The 23,259-nt window shown below is 39.2% G+C and overlaps 1 protein-coding gene across 2 annotated transcripts in view; it reads right to left on the reverse strand.

Annotated features, from left to right (window-relative positions):
* FLT1 (fms related receptor tyrosine kinase 1) overlaps positions 1-23,259 on the reverse strand; it is a 117,934-nt gene that overhangs the window by 80,257 nt on the left and 14,418 nt on the right. For both annotated transcript variants that reach the window (XM_042793156.1, XM_042793157.1), the window contains exons 2-8: positions 21,373-21,469; positions 20,859-21,076; positions 11,346-11,470; positions 5,234-5,396; positions 5,005-5,141; positions 3,270-3,444; positions 1,193-1,310 (exon numbers count right to left, since the gene is read on the reverse strand). In XM_042793156.1, coding sequence (XP_042649090.1) covers positions 1,193-1,310; positions 3,270-3,444; positions 5,005-5,141; positions 5,234-5,396; positions 11,346-11,470; positions 20,859-21,076; positions 21,373-21,469 — 1,033 coding nt within the window. The remainder of the gene's footprint in view (positions 1-1,192; positions 1,311-3,269; positions 3,445-5,004; positions 5,142-5,233; positions 5,397-11,345; positions 11,471-20,858; positions 21,077-21,372; positions 21,470-23,259) is intronic.

Raw genomic sequence — 23,259 nt, forward strand, 5'->3', positions numbered from 1 at the left:
TAGGCATTTCACTGTATCCATATTTTACAGAACCACAGAACAGTTGAGGCTCAAAGAGCCTCTGGAGATCACCTTGTCCAACTCGCTGTTCAAATCAAGGTCAGAAGGTTGCCCAAGACCATTTTCAGTCTGTTTTTTAATATCTCCAAGGATGGAGACTCCACAGCATCTCTGGACTACTTGTTCCAGTGTTTGACCAACCTCACAGTGATAAATAAATGAATGAATGAATGAATAAATGTTCTTGTTTAAATGGATTTTTTTTTTTTTATTTCAGAAGTTTTAGATCTACACGTGCAGTCAGCAAGCCCAACTGTTAAAGAAACAGAAAATGCTGTATAAATAGCTAGCATCAGCTCCACTTTCACCTCCTAGTTTTCCATATGGATCTATAAATGTAAGGGCTTTGTAAAACCAAATAAAATGTTTGGAGCAAAAGTACTTTCTGGCTGTGAGTAACATGAACTCTTACTGTTCATTTATGTATGGTTTGTTTTCTTAATCAGTCTTGTCATAGTCCCTTTGTTAAAGTGCAGTGAATTGAGCCAGAGCTACTGGTCTTTAAAATTATTAAAAAAAAAAAAAAGAGAGATCATGAATAGATAACATTGTTTTATATGAAAGTGGTTTGGGTTAATACAAAAAACTGTTCAAAAGGTTTCTTAGCAGAATATACGTGAGCCAAAGTGAACGTTCTAGTCATTAAAGTAGATCAACAACCTGTAGATCACCATATAATAAAACCAACTTCCATTGTTTTTCTAATAGTGCATGTCTGTATGACTCAACTCAGTTAATGAATATCTTATTTTCTTTCTCCTACTGTCTGAAAAGCAAGTTCAGGTCTCATATCTAGGTCTGAGTGAAGGTGGATGTAACACTTCAGTCATGGTTCATAGAGATCTTAGCTGTTGAGTGTCCACTGATTTCAATAGGAGACATATCTAACATATTTGAGGATCTGAGCTTTATACTTTCCAGATCTGATTTTTTGCACTTGCAAAATGGAGATAGTGTTCTCATAAATTGTTACAACCCAGAACAACCCTGAAACTTCCAATAAAACTTAACAACTGTATTGCCTCCATTTTGTTGCCATTTCAAGGGGTCTTATTTGAATATTTTACCAAGATATTCTTTTTCATCTAAGAAGTCGTCCAGAATGTGTATGTGGAAGTAACTGTTGTCCTACCATATAACCTCTGGAGAGGGAAATGCCTTCACTTTCATTGACAAGCGATAGGATTTTCTTCCAGCTACAGCCTCCAACACAGTTTTTCTTCGACGTTTCAAATTAATGAACATTTTATCTTAAACAGAAGAAAAAGAGTGCACTGTATTACTGATTTTTAGCCTGCAAAAAAGAGTTGTTCTACTAAAGAGAACAGGAATCCAAATAAAAAATTATCTTTAATAATTTTGGTGTTCCCACATGGCAACAGCAAGAATAAAGCCTAGCCTCCTAGAGATCTATAAAATACAGAGAAGAGTATCACAAATATACAAGATACCGAGATACAGTTCCCAAGCCACAAATCTGCCTGGAGAAGATACATTCCAGCCAAATTCACATTGTGCTTCAGTCAGAAAAACAGGCAGAAGACATAAGGTAATTCATGGTACATGGGAAACTGAACTAGATGATCGGATGACCCTTCCCCTCCTAAAGGCCAAGAATCAGTGAATGTTCCAAAAGAAAAATATTCTGCCAGATAGGATTTAAGGGAACTTCAGAGAAACAGCAAAGGAAAAGGCAGAAATTTTCTGTATCATTGGTAAACAGCTGTTTCATCAAACAAACAAATCTTTATCACTTCATTGGAACAATCTCAACCTGCTGGAATTTGTTCTTTTCCAGTTGCACTGTCCCATATTTCAAATGCTCTGGCAAGTTGGGTTTTACCAGAGGCAACAAAATACTATATTCATAAAATACATTGGAAAAAAAAATTTTTTTTTTTGTCACACTGAACATTAGCAAAATAAAACATTCAAAACATGAAAAATTCTTTGAGTGTCCTTTTGATAGTACCTTCACTGCAATATTTTCTCACATTATGGACTGCATAAGAATTTTGGATATCTATTAAACAAGTGCAATATTTAATCATACTTGACACACACATTGAAAATAACACGCACGAGACAAATCAGTGGTTTAATTACACGAGTAAAATTATAAAGATACAATTCTGATTCTTCAAACTCTTATTCACACAGGGTCTTTCTAATATGGGTATCCCATAGATAGGACCGCTTGCATGAGTAAGAGTTTACAGACTAGCTTCAGCAGTTCCAGCTTCTCTGACTTTAATTTTAATCTAAACCTCAGTTTCTGACAGATTCAGCTTATCTGTTTAAGAACATAAAAAGTGGACATCATGACTCATCCTATCCTGCCAGTGACTTAGTCCAGAGCTTAAACAGCGAAAATAAACCGAAATACTCTCTAAGAACACCAACATGGGGTGCTTAGTCCACTCTTCCAGATGAGAGAGAAAAGGTGGAACACTGAAAACATGGAACAAATCAATATTCTGACCACGAGTCATTTGTTCTCGATGATACAGACCAACTGCTTAGTCTTTAATACCAATGATGCTCCAAAGATCCTGGATAGTCTTAATTGTAACAGGATGCCACAAAGAAGGTAGCTTCTCATAGAGTCCCAATGCAAAAATGTCCTAATTCACATAAATTTGAAATAAACCCATAAATTTCCAGATTTCACAGAAGGCACAGGTGGACCATAGGGATCTTGTCTAAGGCTCCCACTGCAGAAGAATATTAAAGAGTTGCAGTATCCTGTGCTTGTTTCTTTTCTTTGAATGGCCTAGCAGCTGCCTGCTCCATGTAGAGCTACTGTGTCTATTTCTTTGTTTTTCATAGAAAACAATGTACCATAGAAGAGAAAGTGGGATTCTTCTATTTAAATTCAGCTTGTACTTGTTTTTGGTTTTGTTTTTGTTTTCGTTTTTTTTGCAAACTATAGTTTAATTGATTGTTTCTGCCAGAACTGACTGAGAACATGGTGATCACAGTATTTAGCAGACAAGAGTGATCAAACTGAACATTAATATGTCTACTGCCAACAATACAAAACAGTCATGGAAGTAAAGGCACATATTCTCTCTAGTTTCCCTCCTTTTTCTGACCATGATGAATGTGCTATAAATTCACTTCCATTTTGCGCCAAGAGGTAAAGCTATTGTATGACTGAACTTGGTACATGAGCATTCAGTATTCTACAAGTCTGCAACACTTCTTACCATAAACAATAACTGTTGTGTTAACAGCTTTGATTGATGGCCCGCTCTTCACGTGGCAGGTATACTGGCCTTTATCAATATCACGCACTTTGTCAACAACAAGGATACTGTAAAAAATATTGGCTTCCGTATTCTTCTGATCAATGCGCTGTGTTACAGAACCTCTCTTCCTCGCCTATAGAGGCAAAAATGAACGAGAAAGAGTTTAATCAAAACAATTTGCATGATTATTAAGAATTCTATTTTATTGTGCTGCCACCCTTAATAAAAAAATCCTGATCCCTCCATACAGCACAGACGTGCAAAAGATGCCTAACATTTCCAGAGGGTTGACAATAAAATTTAAAAACAACATCGTATGGCAATTCATTCCTATCTTCACCAAAGTTGTAATAGCATCCAAACCAGTTCTTTCCAGACAAAGATCATCCCTTCTGTACGGCCTGCCATACCAATATGCCCGCCTCCCCACTGTGCCTTGTCCAGCATTGCTCACAAAAATCTCTGAAGCCACGATGTGAAGAGTAGCACAGTTTGGTGCCTGGACTCAGCGTCCCTAGGCAGCACACATATAGAAGTAGGGGGCATTAACACAGCAAGGGGAGAATTCTGGAAATGTTTTAGGTGGAAAAGGGACTAGATTTGGCAAGGGAATAACAGGGTGGAACTGAAGATAAAGTGAGTTTGAGGAGTTATTTCCTGCAACTCCCCCTCAGCCTTTGGCCTCAAAGTTTATTTAACCCAGGACATTGTTACTGTCTTATAAACACTGAGCATCCCTCAGTTACCATACAAATAAAAACAACGCAGAATTTCACAAGCGTGGTGCCCAGCTAGGGCTTGGTAAGGCAGCAATGAGCAATACGATATTTTTGGAGAATTTCTTGTTGCTAAAATATTTATTTTATTTCCGAGGTGAAAAAATGCCAGGGAAAATGGCTACAGTACACAAGAAACAATTGCATTAATCTTTCCTATAAAATGTAATCATAATTTCAGCTTGTGATTAGGCACAAGTGACATAATAAATGATCTTGACTTGAATCACCAGCATAAATCAAACTGACATGAAAGGAATGGGAGTTGTAAACCTTAAAATAATGTCAAATTTCTTATCAGCTTTACACGGACTCCCTGGCAGTTATTCTGCAAGTGACAAATATTTATGAGGATGCTCCCAATGTGGGAGGAGGAGAAGCACATTCAAGATCATTTCTGTAGTTGTCAAAACACGAGGATTGTTCATGTGACACTTAACAAATGAGATTTTGGCTAGCTAAATCAAAATATCTTTTCTAAACACGCTTGAGTCAGGTGCCTGACTGTCTGCCAGTCTTTTAAATGGATGTGTTGAGAAAGACAGCCTCGCTGAAAACTTTTTTGTCACAAGAGAGAGCCCCTGCCTGGGACTGGGTGATAAATTCCTACCATTTCTCCAGGTCGAAAAGAAGCTCCCAGGAATGAAACAATTCTAGCGTTCACTTGCGATTATGCAATATAACCAGACTACATTGTGTAAACATGTTTACTTATTTCATTATGCACCAGGAAGAAAAAAAAAACAAAGCAAACAAAACAAAAAAAAAAAGAAACCTTTAAAGACATGTCAACAAGGGTCAAAATGATGGAATGAGAACCATGGCAAGCATTTAGAGGCAAAAGTCCTCCTGGGATGCTAGATGGAGCGTGATCTATGGGAAACCCACCGTTTCTTCATTTCGACTACAGCACTCACCTCTCCAGGGTAAGTCCACGTCATCTGCACCCTGGTGTTCCAGGCTGCAGTGACGGTGCAGTTAATTGCCAGGCTGTCTCCTTTCAGCATCTTGACAAGACGCGGGGTGCTTAACTGAACATCAAAAATTGTGTTGGCTGCACGTGACGAAGAGAAAGAAAAATGGTTAACGTCAGTCACCAGGGCAGAGTGCTTAACGAAAAGATGGGGAGCGGAGGACACTACTCACTTTCTCGGTGTGTTAGGTACTTTGTGCTATACTTGTGTCCACCGATGGTTGTCTCACAGCTCAGGAGCCCTATAAATTTGTAGGTTGCCTTGGGTATTCTGAAGCCTTTCATGCTGTCCCAGATAATTGTCTTGCCATCAGGAATTAGGGTTTCTTGTGGAATCTGGAAGTGTCAAACACGCATCATAAAAACAGCTCATCTTCATGCCACTCTCTAATCAAAGCAGCTTAATAAAAAGGAATGGGAAAAAAACAACCTAAAACCTGCCAATCAAAGTAGAAAGGATGACACTTAATTATGTAGATTTTTTCAAGTCACATTTTCATCACAAAATAGAGGAAAAAGTCTGGGTGAAGAATGTGAATGTTTTATTTGTTTCCAAGATTTCATTATTTATAACAGGATGTAATTTATGACACAATAGATTGACACTATCATTAGCCTCAGCACTTGGGCTGCTATTCTGTTGGCTCCTGGTTGGCAGCTAAAGTGGTCGCCTTGGCAAACGTTTGCAATTAAGTATCCTGATTTCACCACTGTGACACAAATACACATATTTCAATGGAGGTAACAAATGGACTGGATTTGCTGTCATTTTGTAGATTTAACAAATTCCTGCCAGGATTCAATCTGACGTTTTTCACGTTTATGTTGCCTAAAGGACTGGACAGTTTAAAAAATAAGGTTGAGGACACGAATGGCTGTTGAAAGCTGACCGGTCACAGAGTACACGTCTCTAAGTCATTACGTACAACATGAAGTGCAAATTTTAAAGCCACAAAACTTCCTTGTGCACTTTTATTGAGAACTACTGATCACGCTGAATGAGGAAAGTCATGTTGACTGGAGATTTTGAAAGGACACCTTGAAACACTATATGCATCACATCTCCACAGAAAAAGTATTCAGCACATTTTAAAAATTTTGCACTTTAAGTCCCTCAGAAGTTGAGGACTCAATAAGTAATTACTGTAGAGACATCAGGTGTTTTTAAATTTAAGACCTGAAATCTAATAAAGACTAAAATATTGCCACATGGGATGAAGTGTTCACTTTGTCAGCAGTAAAAACTATATTTTACATTAAGATCCTTTGAGTTTTAAGCCCCATTTTATTAAGGTATCAAGAAAACACTGAAAAGGCAAAGCATGACATGGGCATTGAAGCTCAGACAAGACCTCCTGTTCTCACATCATGTTTTTTTGTTATGCCTTACTGATGAAATAAATGCCACCATTTGTATAACACAGAGATCAGCCGTAAGGACAAAGCCTGGATGTAACTCTACTTTTATAGAGCCTGCTTTTATGGTAAAAATAATATAACTTTAAAGATGGCACAGAGCAGAGTTTGAGTGAATAAGTGCCCTAAGCAAAGAGTACATCAACAAAGGACCTTGTAGCCCATCACCTCTCACTGTGCATGCGGTCCCACTACATCTCCTTCATCTCTTTCTTCCCCTTTATTTGAGCAAGGGACTTATGTGTTGGCCAGCCCTCTCCTTCCTATGGCCAAAGCCAAGATGAGTGGCTGCCAGAGGCTGGGGGAAGCGTGGCTGCCTGTCAGCTTCCTGCATGGTCGAGTATCCTTCTGAAACACAGCACCCTTGATGCTGCCTGCTCAGCGTACGCTGAACGCTCCCCTTGAGATCACCTCCACTCATCTCATACCATTTCCTCCAACAGAAATGCACGATGAATCAAAGGAACAATAATTACAGAGCACAAAATGCTGTGGTAGAATTCCTTACCTTTACAACAGCTGATAAGACACTGTAATAAGCATGTAAATCACAGGGGAAGTGTGTGTTACACACACACAAGTGAAACCCGTTACGTTACAGCCTGATGGCTAACACTCAACAATATCTTGGACTCTAAGAGCTCTGTTGCCATCCCTGTACTAAATACAACAGATATTCAAGCTTTGGTTTAACTAGTTCATAGTTATGCTTTCAAGGGCTGCAACTGGATTTATCCTCTTACTGCTTTGGTGGAAACCAAACTGTTTCTGAGCATATTCCTCTATAGGTTTTCATATAAACCATGAAGAAAGAATCAAGTTAGCGCCTCAGAGCCTCCCTAGACTGACATTTCCCAGGAAAGGCATTCACTTCACATTAATTAGTTAATTGATGGACTACTGAATTTGTATTAGCCTTACTCCAGGAACAGGAAAGTAACCAAAACACTCAGGAAGTGTCCAGGTCTTGGAAATAAAGTGCTCATAAGTATGATCCTGTTTTGCAACACTTAATGTTCTGAGTCATCTGTATATCCAACAGGCTCACCTGTCACTGAGGCAAATCTTTGCCTGCACAATTTACTCATCTGACACCCCTCAAAAATAGCTAGAGCTACATCTTTTTGTAGTAATTTTGAGACTAAGAAGTTGCACACAGTCACGCATGAAAGCATAAAGACAGTGTTAAGGTACTGTAGGGAAACTTTAGAAAACTGAAGTCTACAACTAGCAAAAGACTGCGGTGACACAGCTGGTCTCTGGCTAAGTCCTGGAGGGGTGGGGAGGAAACAAAACACTGCAACAAGTCCCTTTCAGATGGTGGAAATACCAGATTTTGTCTCACAAGAGACCAAGGCCGGTGGCTGGGTGCTCACTCTCACAGCCCTTCACAGGTCTACCCTCTCTCCCTAATGGCTTTGGTTTCTTACCCAGCTCTCCTCCGTGCTGTTCTCCTCTGCCAACTCCACTGGTTCAGATGACCTGTTTCCCACTCTCAGAGAATCACATTTGCTTTGCTCTGCCCTAAACCAGCTGCCAGGTCATCAGCTAGAGATACAACATCATCACCATGATGATCACTGCATGGATGGTACAGGACAGAGGATTCCAGAATCACACAATAATTTAGGTTGAAAGGGACCTCTAGAGGTTACCTGGTTCAACTCCCATGCAGAGCAGGGCCAGTGTAGTGAAGGCTTTTTCAAAAAATTGGCCATCACATAGAGTAGAAAACCTATGAAGAAACACAGTTCTGGAGCAGTGAGATTTCCACTGAAGCAGCAGAGGATAAATCCAGCTAAAATAATAGCTTACAGATGGGTACCAGCAGATAGTCAGAGGCGTTCAAAAAATCAATTTGTAGCGACGGCTGCAGTAAACATGGAATTTATTGTCTACATACTTATCTGTATGAACCCCATCACTATGGCTCCCTGTGTAGTCTTGGCCTTTTACCTTCTTTGTACTTTGTTTCAAACTAGACTTCGGTTTCTTTTTGTAGAGGCTGTGCCTCCTTCTTTGCTCAGCACCAATCACTAAACCATTTTGGTACTCAGTGGCATTAACACAGTACTACAACAGGGTTTTGGGTATGTACCTATGATCAAGAGTCAAGCTGTGGTTCCCCACGTCTCCAAAGGCAGATTGTATTGGCAAGAGCCAGCTGAAAGTATAGTAAAAATGTACATCAGAATTTTGAATGCTTGCCTTTTCTTTCATGTTTCCCCTTCCAGAAATTTGGGAAGGATGAGGTGGCATTATTAAGAATTAAGACTGTCCAGATACACGACTCTCAACATCCTTGGGGTTTTTTCCTCTTTTTATTCCTTATGCTGAAACTTATTTACCTCTATTCCTCTGAATATCATTGTTGAATTTATGACAGAGAATCCAAAAGGAGAGTAAACAGAAGGATCAAACCATTTGTACCGAAAGGTGATGCATTCTCTGTTTGGCAAGATAGGAGCAAATGAAGAGGCAAGAGAGGTGCATACCTTAGTTACAGTAGGGTTTACCTTATTTCAGGGATCTTGAATGAGGCTGACAAAATCATATTGATAGGAATGATTGTTTCAAAGCATTATATCAAAATTATTGATGGATTTCACATGTCTTTATATGATGAAGAGAAAGAGCTATCAGCTGCTGCAGATAAAATTATAACAGGACCTGAAGGCTGGATTTGAAATAGGAATGAAAAGTTCCATCCCCGTTTCCCAATTCCTGTTTTATTAACTTATTGATTTTTAAGACTCCTCCTATGTTGTATATGATTGCCATGCTATAGAAGAGAATTTGTACAGATGTTCAGCCTGGAAGTGAGAGCAACACAGGATCTCAAAAAGATTGACTAAGGTACAGTTTTAGTAAAAAAGTCATTTGTGGTGTTGAAGATGGATGATAAACCTTCCCCACGTTGGTCCACTAAAACTGAGAAGTAGCACTGCACAGAAATGAAATGCTGGAGGCAGTGTTCATGCAACTGTACCGAGTCCTTTCAGAAGAGAGAGATTACCAAAAAATATTTAATATTTTTACTTCCTGGTAATATAGAATGCAGAACCTAATGACTAATGCTGGGGTTTTCTTTCCAGCTCCAGATGATTTCATTATGGGGACACCGACTTCTTCCTTTATCGCTGAATGGAAAATACAGAATAGCTTTTGCCAGCTCTCCAGAAGTAGTATGCCTGCAGCTGTGAAATGCATTTAACACATCTCTTAATTGCTATGTGAGCAAAAACCTGCTGGAATCTTCATATAAGCCTGTCATGGATGATAAATAAAGTAAGATATGATGTAATGCATTGTAGCTTACATGCTTCAGGAAATTCTGGGATTAATTAGGCAACACATTTATTTTTCCTGGAATGCAAAACATGTAAGCAACCAATCCTTTCTTTCAAGACTTGGCTCCACCTCCTCCTTCTCCTTCCCAGAGTATTACATCTGGTTTTGATGTGTAAAGATATGACTTACACCACAACCCCAAACTAAAGGCAAGTTGATATGAAAAAAGGGAGTAAATATGTCTCAACCTCCTCCAAATCAGGAGAAAAAATATTTTTTTATATTGTTTAATAAGAGAGAAACCTGACATGAAATTTCTTAGCTAGGAATTGAATATGCTGAGATTTCAGAAGCAAACACTACAGTGCCCAAGAAAGTTCCCACTTTGCAACATCCACCCTATGAAAAGCCAAGCCTCATTTTCTTCTGATTCTATAGCCACAGCATCTTGTGCATCATCCATCTCTGGTGCACCTCTTGCAGGAGAACTGCGTGTGTGTACACACACATATGGTAATATCCCAGGTCCTATTACTTCCTTTTCTCTGCATTTTGCTTTCTTTCATGTGATTTAACAGGTGGAAACCAAGAAACAAAATCGGTATATTAGCAAAGCAGCACTGGATAGAACTTGTAAATCTCCCGTGTGTTAAAACACAGAATCAAATCCGTGGCTGGTGTAAAACTCTATAGTCAAAGAGGAATCAGAGTTGTGTTGATCTAGGTAAGCATTTTATGGTGATATTGTTCGACGATTGCATATTATTCTATGAAAAGACAAATTTATTTTCCTTGTAGCATCAATGAATATTTATGCCACTATATACAGAACTCCCTTTATTTAGAGGCAAAACATCACTTGCACCTCTACCTAATTTTTAAGCCAAACAAAAGGACTTTAAAAAAAGGAGCACCATTCTCTGTCTTGATACCAGGTACTTTATTACTTGCATATAATTTGGTTAGCTGTCCATGTAACTCTCAAGTCTCCTAGAAAAGAAATAGTTTCGCCAAAACATGAAAAATGTCTAGTTTTTCTAAAACTGGCCCCACTGTCTCAAACTCTGCACAAGTTTCCCTACAAAGAGAAGCCATCCCTCAACTGATGAGTACACTCATATGTAAAAGGAAGCAGCAAAGTTGCTGGTGGGAGTGAGGTAGGGCAAAGGCTTGCAGAGAATGTTGTACAGCCCCAGCAGGTCTCCAGGGACTGCACTTACCCAGAAGAGGAAAGGGGAGGAAGGGCAGGGGAAGAGGTGGGAGGAAATCTCTTCTCCTAACAAGAAATTCCTTCCTGGGCTTAAGAAACCTTTGTTAGTGAAGCTTTAATAAAATGGTATGAAAAATTTAAGTTTCTTCAGAAAATTCCCATCCAGTGTAAGCAGTTTCTTTAAACCCTTCTGTGAGATACGAGATGAAGCCTTCAGTGTTGAGATACTTCTAAACGCACTGACACCCAGAAACCTTAAGAAATATTAAATTGTTGAAATATTTCAAAAGTAGTACAACCGTTGCAAACAAACAAACAAACAGCATCATCCACAGTAACGCTTTCAGAGCACGCCTGGATTGAGGTACCTTTTTTAAAGTAACAGCAATGTTTGGTGCTGTCACTCTGCATGGAATGATCATTTCTCTTCCCATAGTCATGTGTATTATTTTAGGTATATCACTATGCATCTCTACAAATGGATTGCTTGTATCTGCAAGAGAAGAAAAAGAAAAAGTTAATATCTGAAATCTTAAGACAATGTATGGAAATTGTAACAGTGCATACAGCCTTGAAAGAACAGACTAAACCTGTCCATAATGAAAGCTAGACCAAGTCCTCAAATCAATCTTCTGTTTACTTTTATCTAAACGAGTTCTGTTGCATATTTGAAAATATATTTATCAGTCAATAGCAGTACTTTGCTATCTCCTTTAAAATCCAGGACAGTTGAAGTACGTTTTTCCCATTACGGCATCATCTCTACTGCCGAGATATGTGTTGCTTATTTCAGGGCATTTTTATTTTATTATCACCAGGAAAAGTAATTATATGGGAAATGAGATGAAATTCACTTATCAGGAAACCCCTACACAGGACATGTTCCTGCTCTCTCCAAGGAAACTGATGGGAAAAACTTGTTATGACTTCACCAGGAGAAAGAATCTACTGTGACTATCCAGCCATATTTTCAACTCTGAGAATAAGAACTTGCAAGAGTTAATCATTCTCCTCCTTCCCACTATCACAATACTTATATGTCTCTTTTTTTAAGTGACAAGGTAAATGAAAATGCCAGGAAAACATTAATTCCTTTCGACTCAATAACTAAAGCTTGGCAGAGTAATTTACCATCCCTCGAACAATCCCTTTAACAAAGGGCATTGTCATAAATAGCTTGCGCTGGGAACAGGGAACATTGCTCCTGCTGCTATTGTTTGGGCCACTTAACAAAGAAGGGCTCAAGCCACAGGCTCTGGCTCCAAATCTTCTTTGCAGGTGTGCAGATCTGAAGGTTCAGTTTGACTCGCATCACAGATAGACTACCTCAAAATTCACATAAGGTTTGGGTTTTAACTCTTAAAAAAGTGAAACATTCAGATCTTAATTCCATGCTTATCTACAGTTCCAATGTTTTTTCAGGCAAATCCTATTATTCTCACTCAGTAAAAAAATCTTACAAATAACAATGGAAATCTTTCTTGGATAAGAAATGAGTAAAGCTAGCAAGAATTGACCCTTTATAAAACTTCAGATCGTAATACTTTATTCAAGTGTTCTGATCCCAGAGTCCTGCATGCTGACCTATGTTCACTCAAGTAGTTCTTCAAATACATTACTTTTGTTTGTCTTTTAAAAGTATGATCTGCACTTCCCAGTGCCGTAAAACTGTTCTGCACTTAAGATCTTCTTTTCTTACTACACACAATAATATTTTTGCTTGAGACCTCAGACAGAAGGAGAAGCGAATTCTACTCAAATTTATATTGGGGACAATCCTAAGGTAAAGTATCTCAAACATACCCCATGGTACGGAAGTTTTCCTGAAGAGGTTTAATGAAACTGTTACATAAAGTTTGTGAAAGCCACAATGCTTTATTTAATAATAGGTGTTAAATGTCCACTGAGATTGCAAAAGGAACTTATGAGTAATAGAGGATGCGTATGTAATAAAAAATACCCTAAGGACTTGTTAGGCTGACGTTTCCTCTGCAGTATGATTCAAGGAAAGACCAAGAATGAACCTGTTTGTAGCATGGAGAAAAGAACCCTTTTTGTTTCAGGGGCTGCAGCCACAGAAGAGGTCACCTGCCTCCTAACATCACCAGACAAACGGATTTACCACTCCCCAAAGACTCATTCGTCTTTGTCACAAAATTAAGAGCTCCTGACCAAAACCAGCAAGCTTTGCAAAGTAGTTTCCTGTATCATAATCTCCAGATCATTACAAGTGTGAGGAAGAGCTGTTCTGGGGACTACCGGTGCTGTCTGCAGACACAGTGTCACCACTGACCGATGCCAATATCGAGGCAGTGGGGGCTGTGCAGCTCAGACCTCGCAGGATTCCTGCCCATCCAAAGGCAGGGACAGGAAACGAGCACAAAACCCCATGCTTGGCTTTTTTTTTTTTTTCCTTCTTCAATGGAAATGCACGTTCGCGCCTGAAGAAGTCAACGAAGTGCTCTATAAAAGTCAACTAAACGCCCTGGCTGCTTTGGGTAGGCTTTAAAGCTCAGTGACAGCGTGTCTTGGTGCACTCCCCGCAGTGGTACGCCAAGGCGTCTCCGTGCCCCCGCTATTCGCGTGCAGAGCTCCCATTGACATCACCGGGGACTTCCTCCATGGGCCGGAGGGCAATCGATGGCCCCAAGTGCTCCAAATGTCTTCCTGCTTTTGATTAAAAGAAATACGCATCATGTTTCCTAGCACAGTTTTGTTTTCATAATGAGTGTGGAGGCTTTTCCTGATTCCCTTTGATTTTATTCTCCTTCCGTCTTAATGGCCATAAGGGGACACTCTCAGTGCCTCAAGACCAGAATCTAGTGCAGGCTCTACCATCCTGCGTCAGGTAAAGATGAACCAACAGCATCACCAGGGCATGTTTTGCCATATTGGCAAGGTAGGCCAATGATGTGGAGTCCTTCTGACTACCAAATAACAGCACTCCTTGCTTCTTCCTCTATCCCTCCCATCAGAGCCCTAGCTATTGCCAGCAGCTCCTGCTACATTTCCTCCCAATTTCTTCCTCAGGGGAGGTAAATGCCATCCTTTCCTGAACAGCTGGCTGGCAGTGCATCTGGCATGACCTAACCTCCTGCCAGAAGTCTTCTGGGCCAGCTTCACACACTTCTATGTTCAGAAAGCTCTAGACATAAAAGGAACATCAGGGACTGACCTATCTTGAAGACCACATCCAAGTTACACATTCAGCTCCATCCAGATTTGGAATGGAAGATCTAAGAGGGTAGGGTTGATTTTATTTTTTAATTTTTTGTTTGGTTTTGCTGTTTTTGGTTTTTTTTTTTTTTTTTTTTTGCTTCAGAGCTGCCTGCAAGGGTAGTAAAATGGAAGATGGACAACCAGAATATTTGTATATGCTAAAGGTTACTTTAAAAGTCAGTTTAGTGTATTTTTAAATTGTGCATGGAATTAATGACTATGTGCTGGTTTGACTGTGTTCCTTAAAATATCTCCCAGTTACAGTCAACACGAAACCACAAAGAGCATTCATTCAATCACAAAATCCATGAAGGTCACTTGCTATATTGTTAAAGAACATAAATAGCAGCTTTTTATTAAGCTGGTTGGCAGCCAGATACAAACTTGATAAGAGTCTTAACACAAGCAATATTATGTCTGGTATCCATAACCTGTCTAGGCTATTTATGGGGTTTGCACAAACAACTAAATTAGCCAACACTGAAACGCCAAACTCAGAAAAGATGGAGAGATTCTTTATTTCCAGAAGCTTCAGCTACTGTTCTTGGGTTTGTTTTGTTTTTAATAATCTGAGCTATGTAAGCCAGAGTACCTACACATACATTTGCAAGAAGAAAAGTCTCTGCAGGAAAATCTGAGCTCCTTGAAATCTCTGAAAGTTTGTCCTCTGACATTCTTCCAAAATACCTGCTTGCACTTGTATCATCATTAAGATTTTTTTCAGGCTAAAAGAGCCAAAACAATTCCCTCACATTCACATAACACCCTTTTCCTTCATGCACATGAAGAGGACCGAAGTTTTTACTACAGTACAGACATTAAATCTTCATTAAAAGTAATGGACCAATTGCCAAATTCCCCTTTACAATGTAGGCATTCACCCTAACTAACTTTATTTATTGCAGCTAAATTAGTAGGTCTGTTCAGAAGAAATTCAAGGAGAACCATGCACGTAAATAGTGGGTCTCACCTCACACATCTAAAAGATAGACATTTCTCACTGAGCCAGATGGCCAAACTGTTAGTGTTGTCACTGGGAAGAAAGGGGGAATTCTGCCATGGGACTCATCTGACCTGCTTTAGGCATCTATTTTATGAGGAGACGAATCATGCCTTAAGAAACACACCTATTCAACCTGCTCATGTGTAGGTGTCTATGTTCCTTACGAAAAAAAAGTCCCATTTTATAAGTCTGGAAGCACAACACTTATCTATAAGAAGGGGTTTTCCACCCTTGCCTCATCTTAGCCTGTAAAATAATACTCTTCAAACTCAAATGATTTCTAAACCTTGAAGGAAGACCTGAAATACAAATTAATAATCACAGAAGGAAAAATATAAAAAGGAAAAGGAGGGGAATAGTTTATATCTGGAGCACATTCAGACACAAAGTGTTGCTAGCATAACTGTACAGTGATTTTTAGGCAGGGTTGGTTTGTTTTCCTTTGGGGCTAGTTATACTGTGCTATCATCAATGTAGGTCCATAAGAGACATAAAAAAAATGGTGAAAACTCTTAAGGAAAAATATCGTTACCCACATTAGCCAGGAAATCCACGCTAGAGCAATGACTATGATCAGAAAGCGATCTCTAGAAAGGCTAATGGACATTAGGAATGCTTTTTCACACGTATCCTTCCCTCATGATGGTTCATCTCAGAAATGTATTTCTGCTCCAGTAGGAGCCATAAGCCTTGGTTAGGAAGAATGACCTCAGAGGGCTTAGTACATGGCCTTGGATGCTGCCAAGGCACCCACACATGCTCTGCTCAACACAGTGTACTATAATGCAAAGTCCATGTACACGTAATGACAAAAGCATGGCAGTTATAGGTGATTGACGTCAGCAAGTCCTAGAGGGCTCTGCTTTGTAACAGGAATCTCATTAGACACTAAAAATGTGTTCACATACTTGATACAGCTGTAGCATAGTTTAATTTCAACGAGTTTCCTTTTCATATCAGAAGCGCTATCATATTATTGACTGTGACAGTGTAAGCCAAAACCATACTGCTCATATATTAAAACTGTGCCAAAAGCAAAGACAGAAAAAAGGCACAGGGGAGGAAGTTTCCCAGGCCTCAGCAGGTTCTTCTGTCAGTACATTATTTCTGAGTAAGAAGAAGATAAAGGAAAAAGAAGAACATCTCCCTTTCTGTTAGCTTTCAGGGTGTTTTGTCTTACTGCTTTTTTCATCTGTTGAATTATTTTGACTTTGACGCTTGTGATCTTAAGAGACCCTTTTGGGGAACTCTTCTGATGCCCTCCCTGCTCTGCAGCACAGTACCTCTAGGGATACAGGAGTAAATCCATTCAAGTTAAATTCATGTCAGTTCTGGGGCTGGATCCAGCTATCTGTCAACAAGTGGACCTCCCAAGGAGATACCATACGCTCAGCACTTGCAGAATACAACTCTAGAGTTTGAAAATGCACTCAAAACCACAGATGTTTTAGAACTTCAAAGGCTTACATTTTGAACCATTCACTAATGCTAAAGCCCTTTATTTAGGACTGTCCAGCCTGAGACACATCTCAAGTCAAATATTCAAAACTGGCGGGCATGTTTGACATTCTAGGCATTGGTGAGTACAAGTGCTCCCAGGACTTGTACCTTTCATTAGCTCTGGTTTGTCTCACCTGACCTAAATCATCTCAAAGCAAGACATCTATTCTAAGCTTGTTCTCCAAATTCCTTGTGAAGTCAGTGATGAGAAATATGTAACAGAAGGTCCCTTTTTTTCCTCTCTGTTAAGTACAGAAAGAGAATAGACAACTGACCCAGCCTAGAGGTCTGATTTCAAAACAGAATAGTTTGAATGGTGCTTGTTTGAAGTACAAGTCTCATTTTGCAAGGAAAAGAATGCAGTCAGAAGACATGCACAGCAGGAGTGTGAGGAGAGACAAGGAGATGGAGAACTGACTAAGAAATGGGTAATACCTTAAAGCCAAGTACAACTTCACTTAGATAAGAATCCTCTGTTGCATCAGAATTAAGATATTACTGCTGTATACTAATAGCTTAAAGCTGTCTTCATCACAGGAAGTAACAACACTTCAACTCGAGTCAAAGTTTGTTTAAATTCTTGCAAAAATCTAACCTTGATATATCAATGTAATTGAACTTACATGCTTTTCCTCTGTCATGCCATGGGAACAATTGGTCAAAGGCAAGAAGTGATGACAGTAGAGAATGAAGAGAACTGCACATTTTTGAAAAAAGTGAATGAACTCCAGCAACTGGAAAAGTCTGTCTTGGAGATACCAGAACAAAAACAGGCAGAAAGAAAATCCTTAAGCACTGTCCCCCGGGAAATCTACATAGGTTTCAAAACAGCCTGTTGATAATTTGGTGTTTCTTAAATGTCTGTATTCCATAATTATCTCTTTAAGCAGAAAATTCCCCATTCCTCACTTCAGTATATGCAGTGAGCATTCATTACAAATCTTTCCATTTTAATACTAAGCTGCAGTTGTGTAACAAAATTATATGAGCACTTTAGGGTCTAACAGAGTGGAGAAATCGGCAAAGAAGCTTTGCTTCACTTCAGATTTTTCCCATGGCTCATGGTGGAAGTCAGGTCATCAGTTTTCTTAGTATGAAGTCCAAGATTTTAAGAGAATTCATTTCCCTTGCTTGATGTCTCAGTTCTTGAGCTGTGTGTGGTCAAGAGCTTCTGTGGAACACACTCCATGCTCACTCCCATGTGCAACTCTGTAGTGACCTCTCCAGCTGAAAGAAGGGTGGTGTCAGGACTAGGTCCTGCAGGAGAAGTCACCAGCCTGCCTTGATCACCCAAACACAGCTCTTCAAAAATGCTTCAAGTCATCCTGGGGTACATGGGACTTGCAAACTCCTTCTCATGGTCTTGCATCTTGTTCTTGTCTATAGAAACTCATCTTCTGCTATAGCATACGCTCATTACTGAACGAAAGGACTTACTGGGTTTATTGTGTTGGGTTTTGGTTTGGTGTTTTTTTGTTGGTGTTTTTTGTTTGTTGTTTTTTTTTGTTTGTTTGTTTGTTTTTTAAATCCAGTTCATATTCAGTATCACCCTAATTACGGAAATGAATAACATTTTTAAAACAATAAGTGATGACTTCCTGTACAAACAATATCAACTTTCCCGATGCAGATTCTGTGTTTGTAAATAGCAACTATTTGTTCTCATCTGCAGCATGTTAAGACATGGGAAAAAGGCACTTCGGTGATCCACATGGAGCTAATATGGGAAATGGACTGACACAACGTCCTGCCACAGGAAACAATACAAAACTAGGGACCCAAATTTTACAAATGTTTATTTCCTAAGCACCCACAAATTAATTAAAATAAAACTAAGTTCAAGAAAAGTAGTCTTCACAGAGGATTTTGTTAGCCCCATCTCACCCTCACTTGAGCCAGATAATTAATTTAAAGTGTGTTCACAGAAATAATTACTTATATTAAAATATTCCTTAAGTATTTTCTTTCCAAATGCTAATGCTACCCTGACCAGAAAGGGTGAGTTTTGGTACTCAGTATCTTGTTTCTTTTCAACCTACTCAACAATTCTTCCTGAAATTGTAAATTTTTGGAGGACTAATATACCTTTCCACACATTATGGCAGAGTGACGCTTTCAACAGGCATTAAATGAAAACTTACTTTGCAGCCTCCCTTTCTATCAGTAGTTTGCCCTAACTCTTGTACATGCTTACTAGGACACAATCAACACTTAAGTGTTAAGAAATTGGTTTTCAATCAAAGGAATTGTCAAATTCAGAAAATTAAGATGCCAAAGAGGTCTAAGCTTGATACAGGTTCGTCCCTTAAACATTTTACTGTTTTTTGGCAAGTAAGGTAGGAGGAGAAATGTAACCTAATCCTATTTTCAACAGTGACACGAACATTTAATGACTGAATGTCCTTGAAAAATCAACAAAACCAAGACATTCAGGCAATCTTCCTTAACTGATTACTGGGGGAAGATGGGAGGGGGGAAGGGGCAAAGGGCTGTCCAAAAACTATTTCGCCAATGATATGTTTCTCTTCCATCACCTTGTGAATTAGGCAGATAACCTTAGTTCACATGCCTCTGAAAGAGATCCTCAATTAGATGTAAGAAAGCTACATACAACTTGGGAAGCAGCGAAGAGTTAGAAAGATTGGTTGTATCTTCCATTTATAAAAATTCAGGATCCAGAAAATTTAACACTTCAGACAGGGAAGAGATCAAGAGAATGTATAAGAATCTCTTATATTGTACAGTGGGTTTAGCAGAGAGGTTCTCAGAGTCACAACAATCCTTGCTCTTCTCATGTGGTGAATGGAGAGGATTGCAGGTAGATCTCAGATAGGGATGACATCCAAGATGGGAGGTTCAAGGAAGTCCCATGATGGGAAACTTGCAAAAGTCATCCAAGAAAATTGTAAGTTTTCATAGGCAACAGGAAACATTGGTCATTAAATGAATAGCATACTTTGGTTATGCTTCCATGGATGCATCTGTGGTTGAATATCCAGTGAATTATATGAAAATAGTTGGGTGAGGAAAATGTTTTGCGTTATATTTCAGATGAAGGAAAGCAGGATGAACAGCATGAATTATTCAATAATTTTCAATAAAGCAACACACAATAATGGGGGGAAGGATCTTATTTTCTATCACTGTAGTGAGAGGTCCACTCCATTCTGCTTTTTCACAACACCAGTCCCCCTCTTCATGTCATGAAATGAAAACAAAAGCTAATTCACTCTGATGTGAACTCATTAGAAACAGCAGACACATAATTTGGAAAACTTCCAGTTGCACTTTCACTGTAATATTGGGTTTCAAAATCTGTGAATCCTGGTATCTTAGAGTAACCTATTAATTTTATTCTGTAAAAATCAAGAAAACACTAAAATATAAAATTAAATTAAATGCCTAAATTGTTTATAATTTCTTCTTTTCTTATTGTGTCTATTGAATTCAACTGTTCTGGGAAGTGTTTGATTAATATCCTGGAAGAAAACAGTATCAGAAAGCAAATTTCTGTTATAGCCTAACTGACCTAATTCCAGCATTTCTCATACACTGCACAATACTTGTTTGCTGAACACAATTCCTTGCTTACTTTGCTTCCATTTATTTTAAATTTTTACAATCTGTGTAACGTGGACTAGAGAGTACATTTTTGAATGTGACTTAACATGCAAATAGTAATTTTCTATCACATGAGATAATTCAGCGATCAGGGTAGATAGCCTTGGCATCCTTCAGCTGCCTAAAAATCTGTAATCTTATACAAACAAGTTAAAGTGGACATTGTACCAGATATATGATTTTCATCAGTCATCTGATTCTCTAAGATATTTCTCTGATACCCATTTCACAGATTCACTACTAGTTTACTTCCATGTGAAGTTCTATTTACTCTAGCAGACGAGTTCAGTTGGGTCTTTTTCTTTCTTCATTTTTTTTTTCTAACAGATAAAACACTAGTATTTGTTATTTGCAAGCTCTGAGAAAGCTGATTTTATATATTCATTGAGAAATTATCATGAAATTTTGCAAGGCTGGAAATATCATTCAGCTGAAAAAAAAAATCAGCTGTATTTAACCACAGCTGAACTGCCTTATTTATACATTTTGCTATATTGAAGTGCAAGTACCAAGAAGTGTTAAAAATCCATAATCTTACCGTTAATAAATACATAGACTGTCGATTCCTTCTTTTTTGCTGGACCTGTTGGGTATTTGCAGCTATAGTTTCCAGTGTCACTCGCTTGAGTTCTGCTCAAGGTCAGACTGCTGCAGGACTGCTTCCCATTCCTTCCACAGGCATATTTAATTACTTTCAGCCTTTTGCTATCCTTACTTAGAGTTTCAGGCAAAGACCATGAATGAACCATTTCCCCCCTGCAAATACAGATAAGGAAGCAGAAACAATTATGTTTGGCTGCAATTATATAGCCCCAGTTCCCAAGCTTTCTATTTTATTATATCAGGCTATTTCTGGGATCCTCTTTTATCTTGTTTTCCAAAAACAACAACAGAAACAACAAAGAACTATTAAACAATTGCCATTGAAGTTCACTCCCCACCTTTCCCCGCAACATAAGGTTTCATTTTTTTCTAATTTCAGTTACAAAAAAAGAAAGTGTCAGGTGTATGAACTCCCAGCCAAATTATCAGAATCCAACTCATCTGGTTACCTGCAGGTGAGATTTAAAGTCTGGCCTGCTTGAACAACGTGCTGTGTGCCATTTATACTCAGCTCAGGAACTTTTAATTTTGATCCTGAACTAGATCCTAGAAAAACAAAGAAAAAAAAGAAGCACATTAACAATGACAAATCATCCTGTTCCCAGTCCACTCACATTTATGATGTTATACTGGAAGGGGAAAGCAAAGAAAAAGGGATGCCTCCCCCACTACGTGTGCTCTCTTCCTCTAAGAGAAATCCTGCTGTCCTGACTCAGGACTCACATAAACTTCCACAAGAATTACTCAGGAAAGAAAGCAGGGATGAAAGCTATGCAAGTTATGGTCAATGACTTTGCTCTTAAATTGTTCACTGAGCATACCATGAAAAAAGTTCAGGACCTTGCAGCTACACATTTAACCAAGGAAGCATGCCCTCAACTGCCGCTGGCTGCGTTTCCTTAGGAAACGCCACCGTGGCAGCCCCTTCAATGGGAAGGGCAAAAGTCGACCACTTCCATAGCAAGAGCCACATATTGAGCTCTAAACTACTGAGCTCGCACTCAATCAACTTGCTGCAAAGCTGGAACTGCTCTGGAAGAAGTGAAAGGGGATTAAGGATCTTCCCTTCCTGACTGAAGGTCAAACACAGTTACCTGTGGTCCCTCGCTAGCTGCAGGCTTCCTACCAGTGAAGTGGTGTCAAAAGGTAACTGGAGAGCTCTACAATAAATTCTGAGAACAAGATCAAGGCATACTTCAGTCCAGATTTGATGCTTATTGAGAAAGCAAGCATGCCAACGCGGCCCCAGTCATGGCCAGACCATTCTGGTACGGGTGAAACCCTGGGTGACAGTGTAACATGAGGTGGCTTAGGACACTTGAAAACATCGAAGCCAGCTTCCCACGGGCCATATGTAAAGGTAAATTTTAGGAAGTCCATGAAAAATCCCTATGGTCAGAAGACTAGAGGAACACTGGACCTTCCTTTTCATCAAACCAACAAGTGCTGGAAATGCATAATGTTTTATCTTTGCCCCATAATAGGCTGTGGCCACAAAAGCTTTCATGGCAAGCAGACAGAAATGCATGCCTTAGAGAAGAAACAGTCCTTGATCCACTCCATTGCCCTCGCACTGACAGCAAAGTGTTCCAGAAGCTAGGAACATAACAAGAAAATATTTTGAAACAGTTAAAGTTGAAAACCATTTTAAGCCTAAATCTGGACCCAAGTGCAATTTGTGAAGATTTCAGTGTTGTGAGAGGAGCAGAAAGTACCTCAGAACACTTTACTCCAAGAGAAAATATTTCTTTGTCAACATACGAGAGAAGCAGCATCACATAAACAACGGTAGTGCAGAATTTCCACTAGAACTCAGTCAAGTACAGTTTCAGTTTAGCTATTTTAAACCATTCCAGGAGGTCCCTGCCACAGCCAAATACAAACAGCTGTATGCACCAAACATAGTAGAGATACGTGAACCTTATTTGGCTGCTACGGATCACCCACTGGAAAGGCCTCCCTCTTTTGTTGATTATAGAGGGAACTTTTGGACATCAACTCCATCTGAGACTGGCGACTAATTTTCAGCTGTATAAACCCTCCAAAGTCAATGGCTGCTTCAAATTTAACAGCTTTCATCTAGCAGCAGATGTAGCCTCAGATTAGAGGCTGAATATCAAAACTCTGTTCCGAGATGTGGACTTGAACTCATTCAGTCTGAGAAAGACCTAGAAGCCAGGTCTCCACTTTTGAAGAGAGATGTTAAAAGTACAAGGATTTTGTACAAAAGGTAAAGAGGCACTGCCCTCATCTGCTGGTTTGTGGGGTTTCTTTTTTTTGAGGAGCCAGCTGTGCTTCATTTGTCAGTAGCTCCTACTGACTCCCTATAACATCGG

This window comes from Tyto alba, unplaced genomic scaffold (genome assembly GCF_018691265.1).
Source record: "Tyto alba isolate M040663 unplaced genomic scaffold, T.alba_DEE_v4.0 Super-Scaffold_2, whole genome shotgun sequence".
NCBI lineage: Eukaryota > Metazoa > Chordata > Aves > Strigiformes > Tytonidae > Tyto > Tyto alba.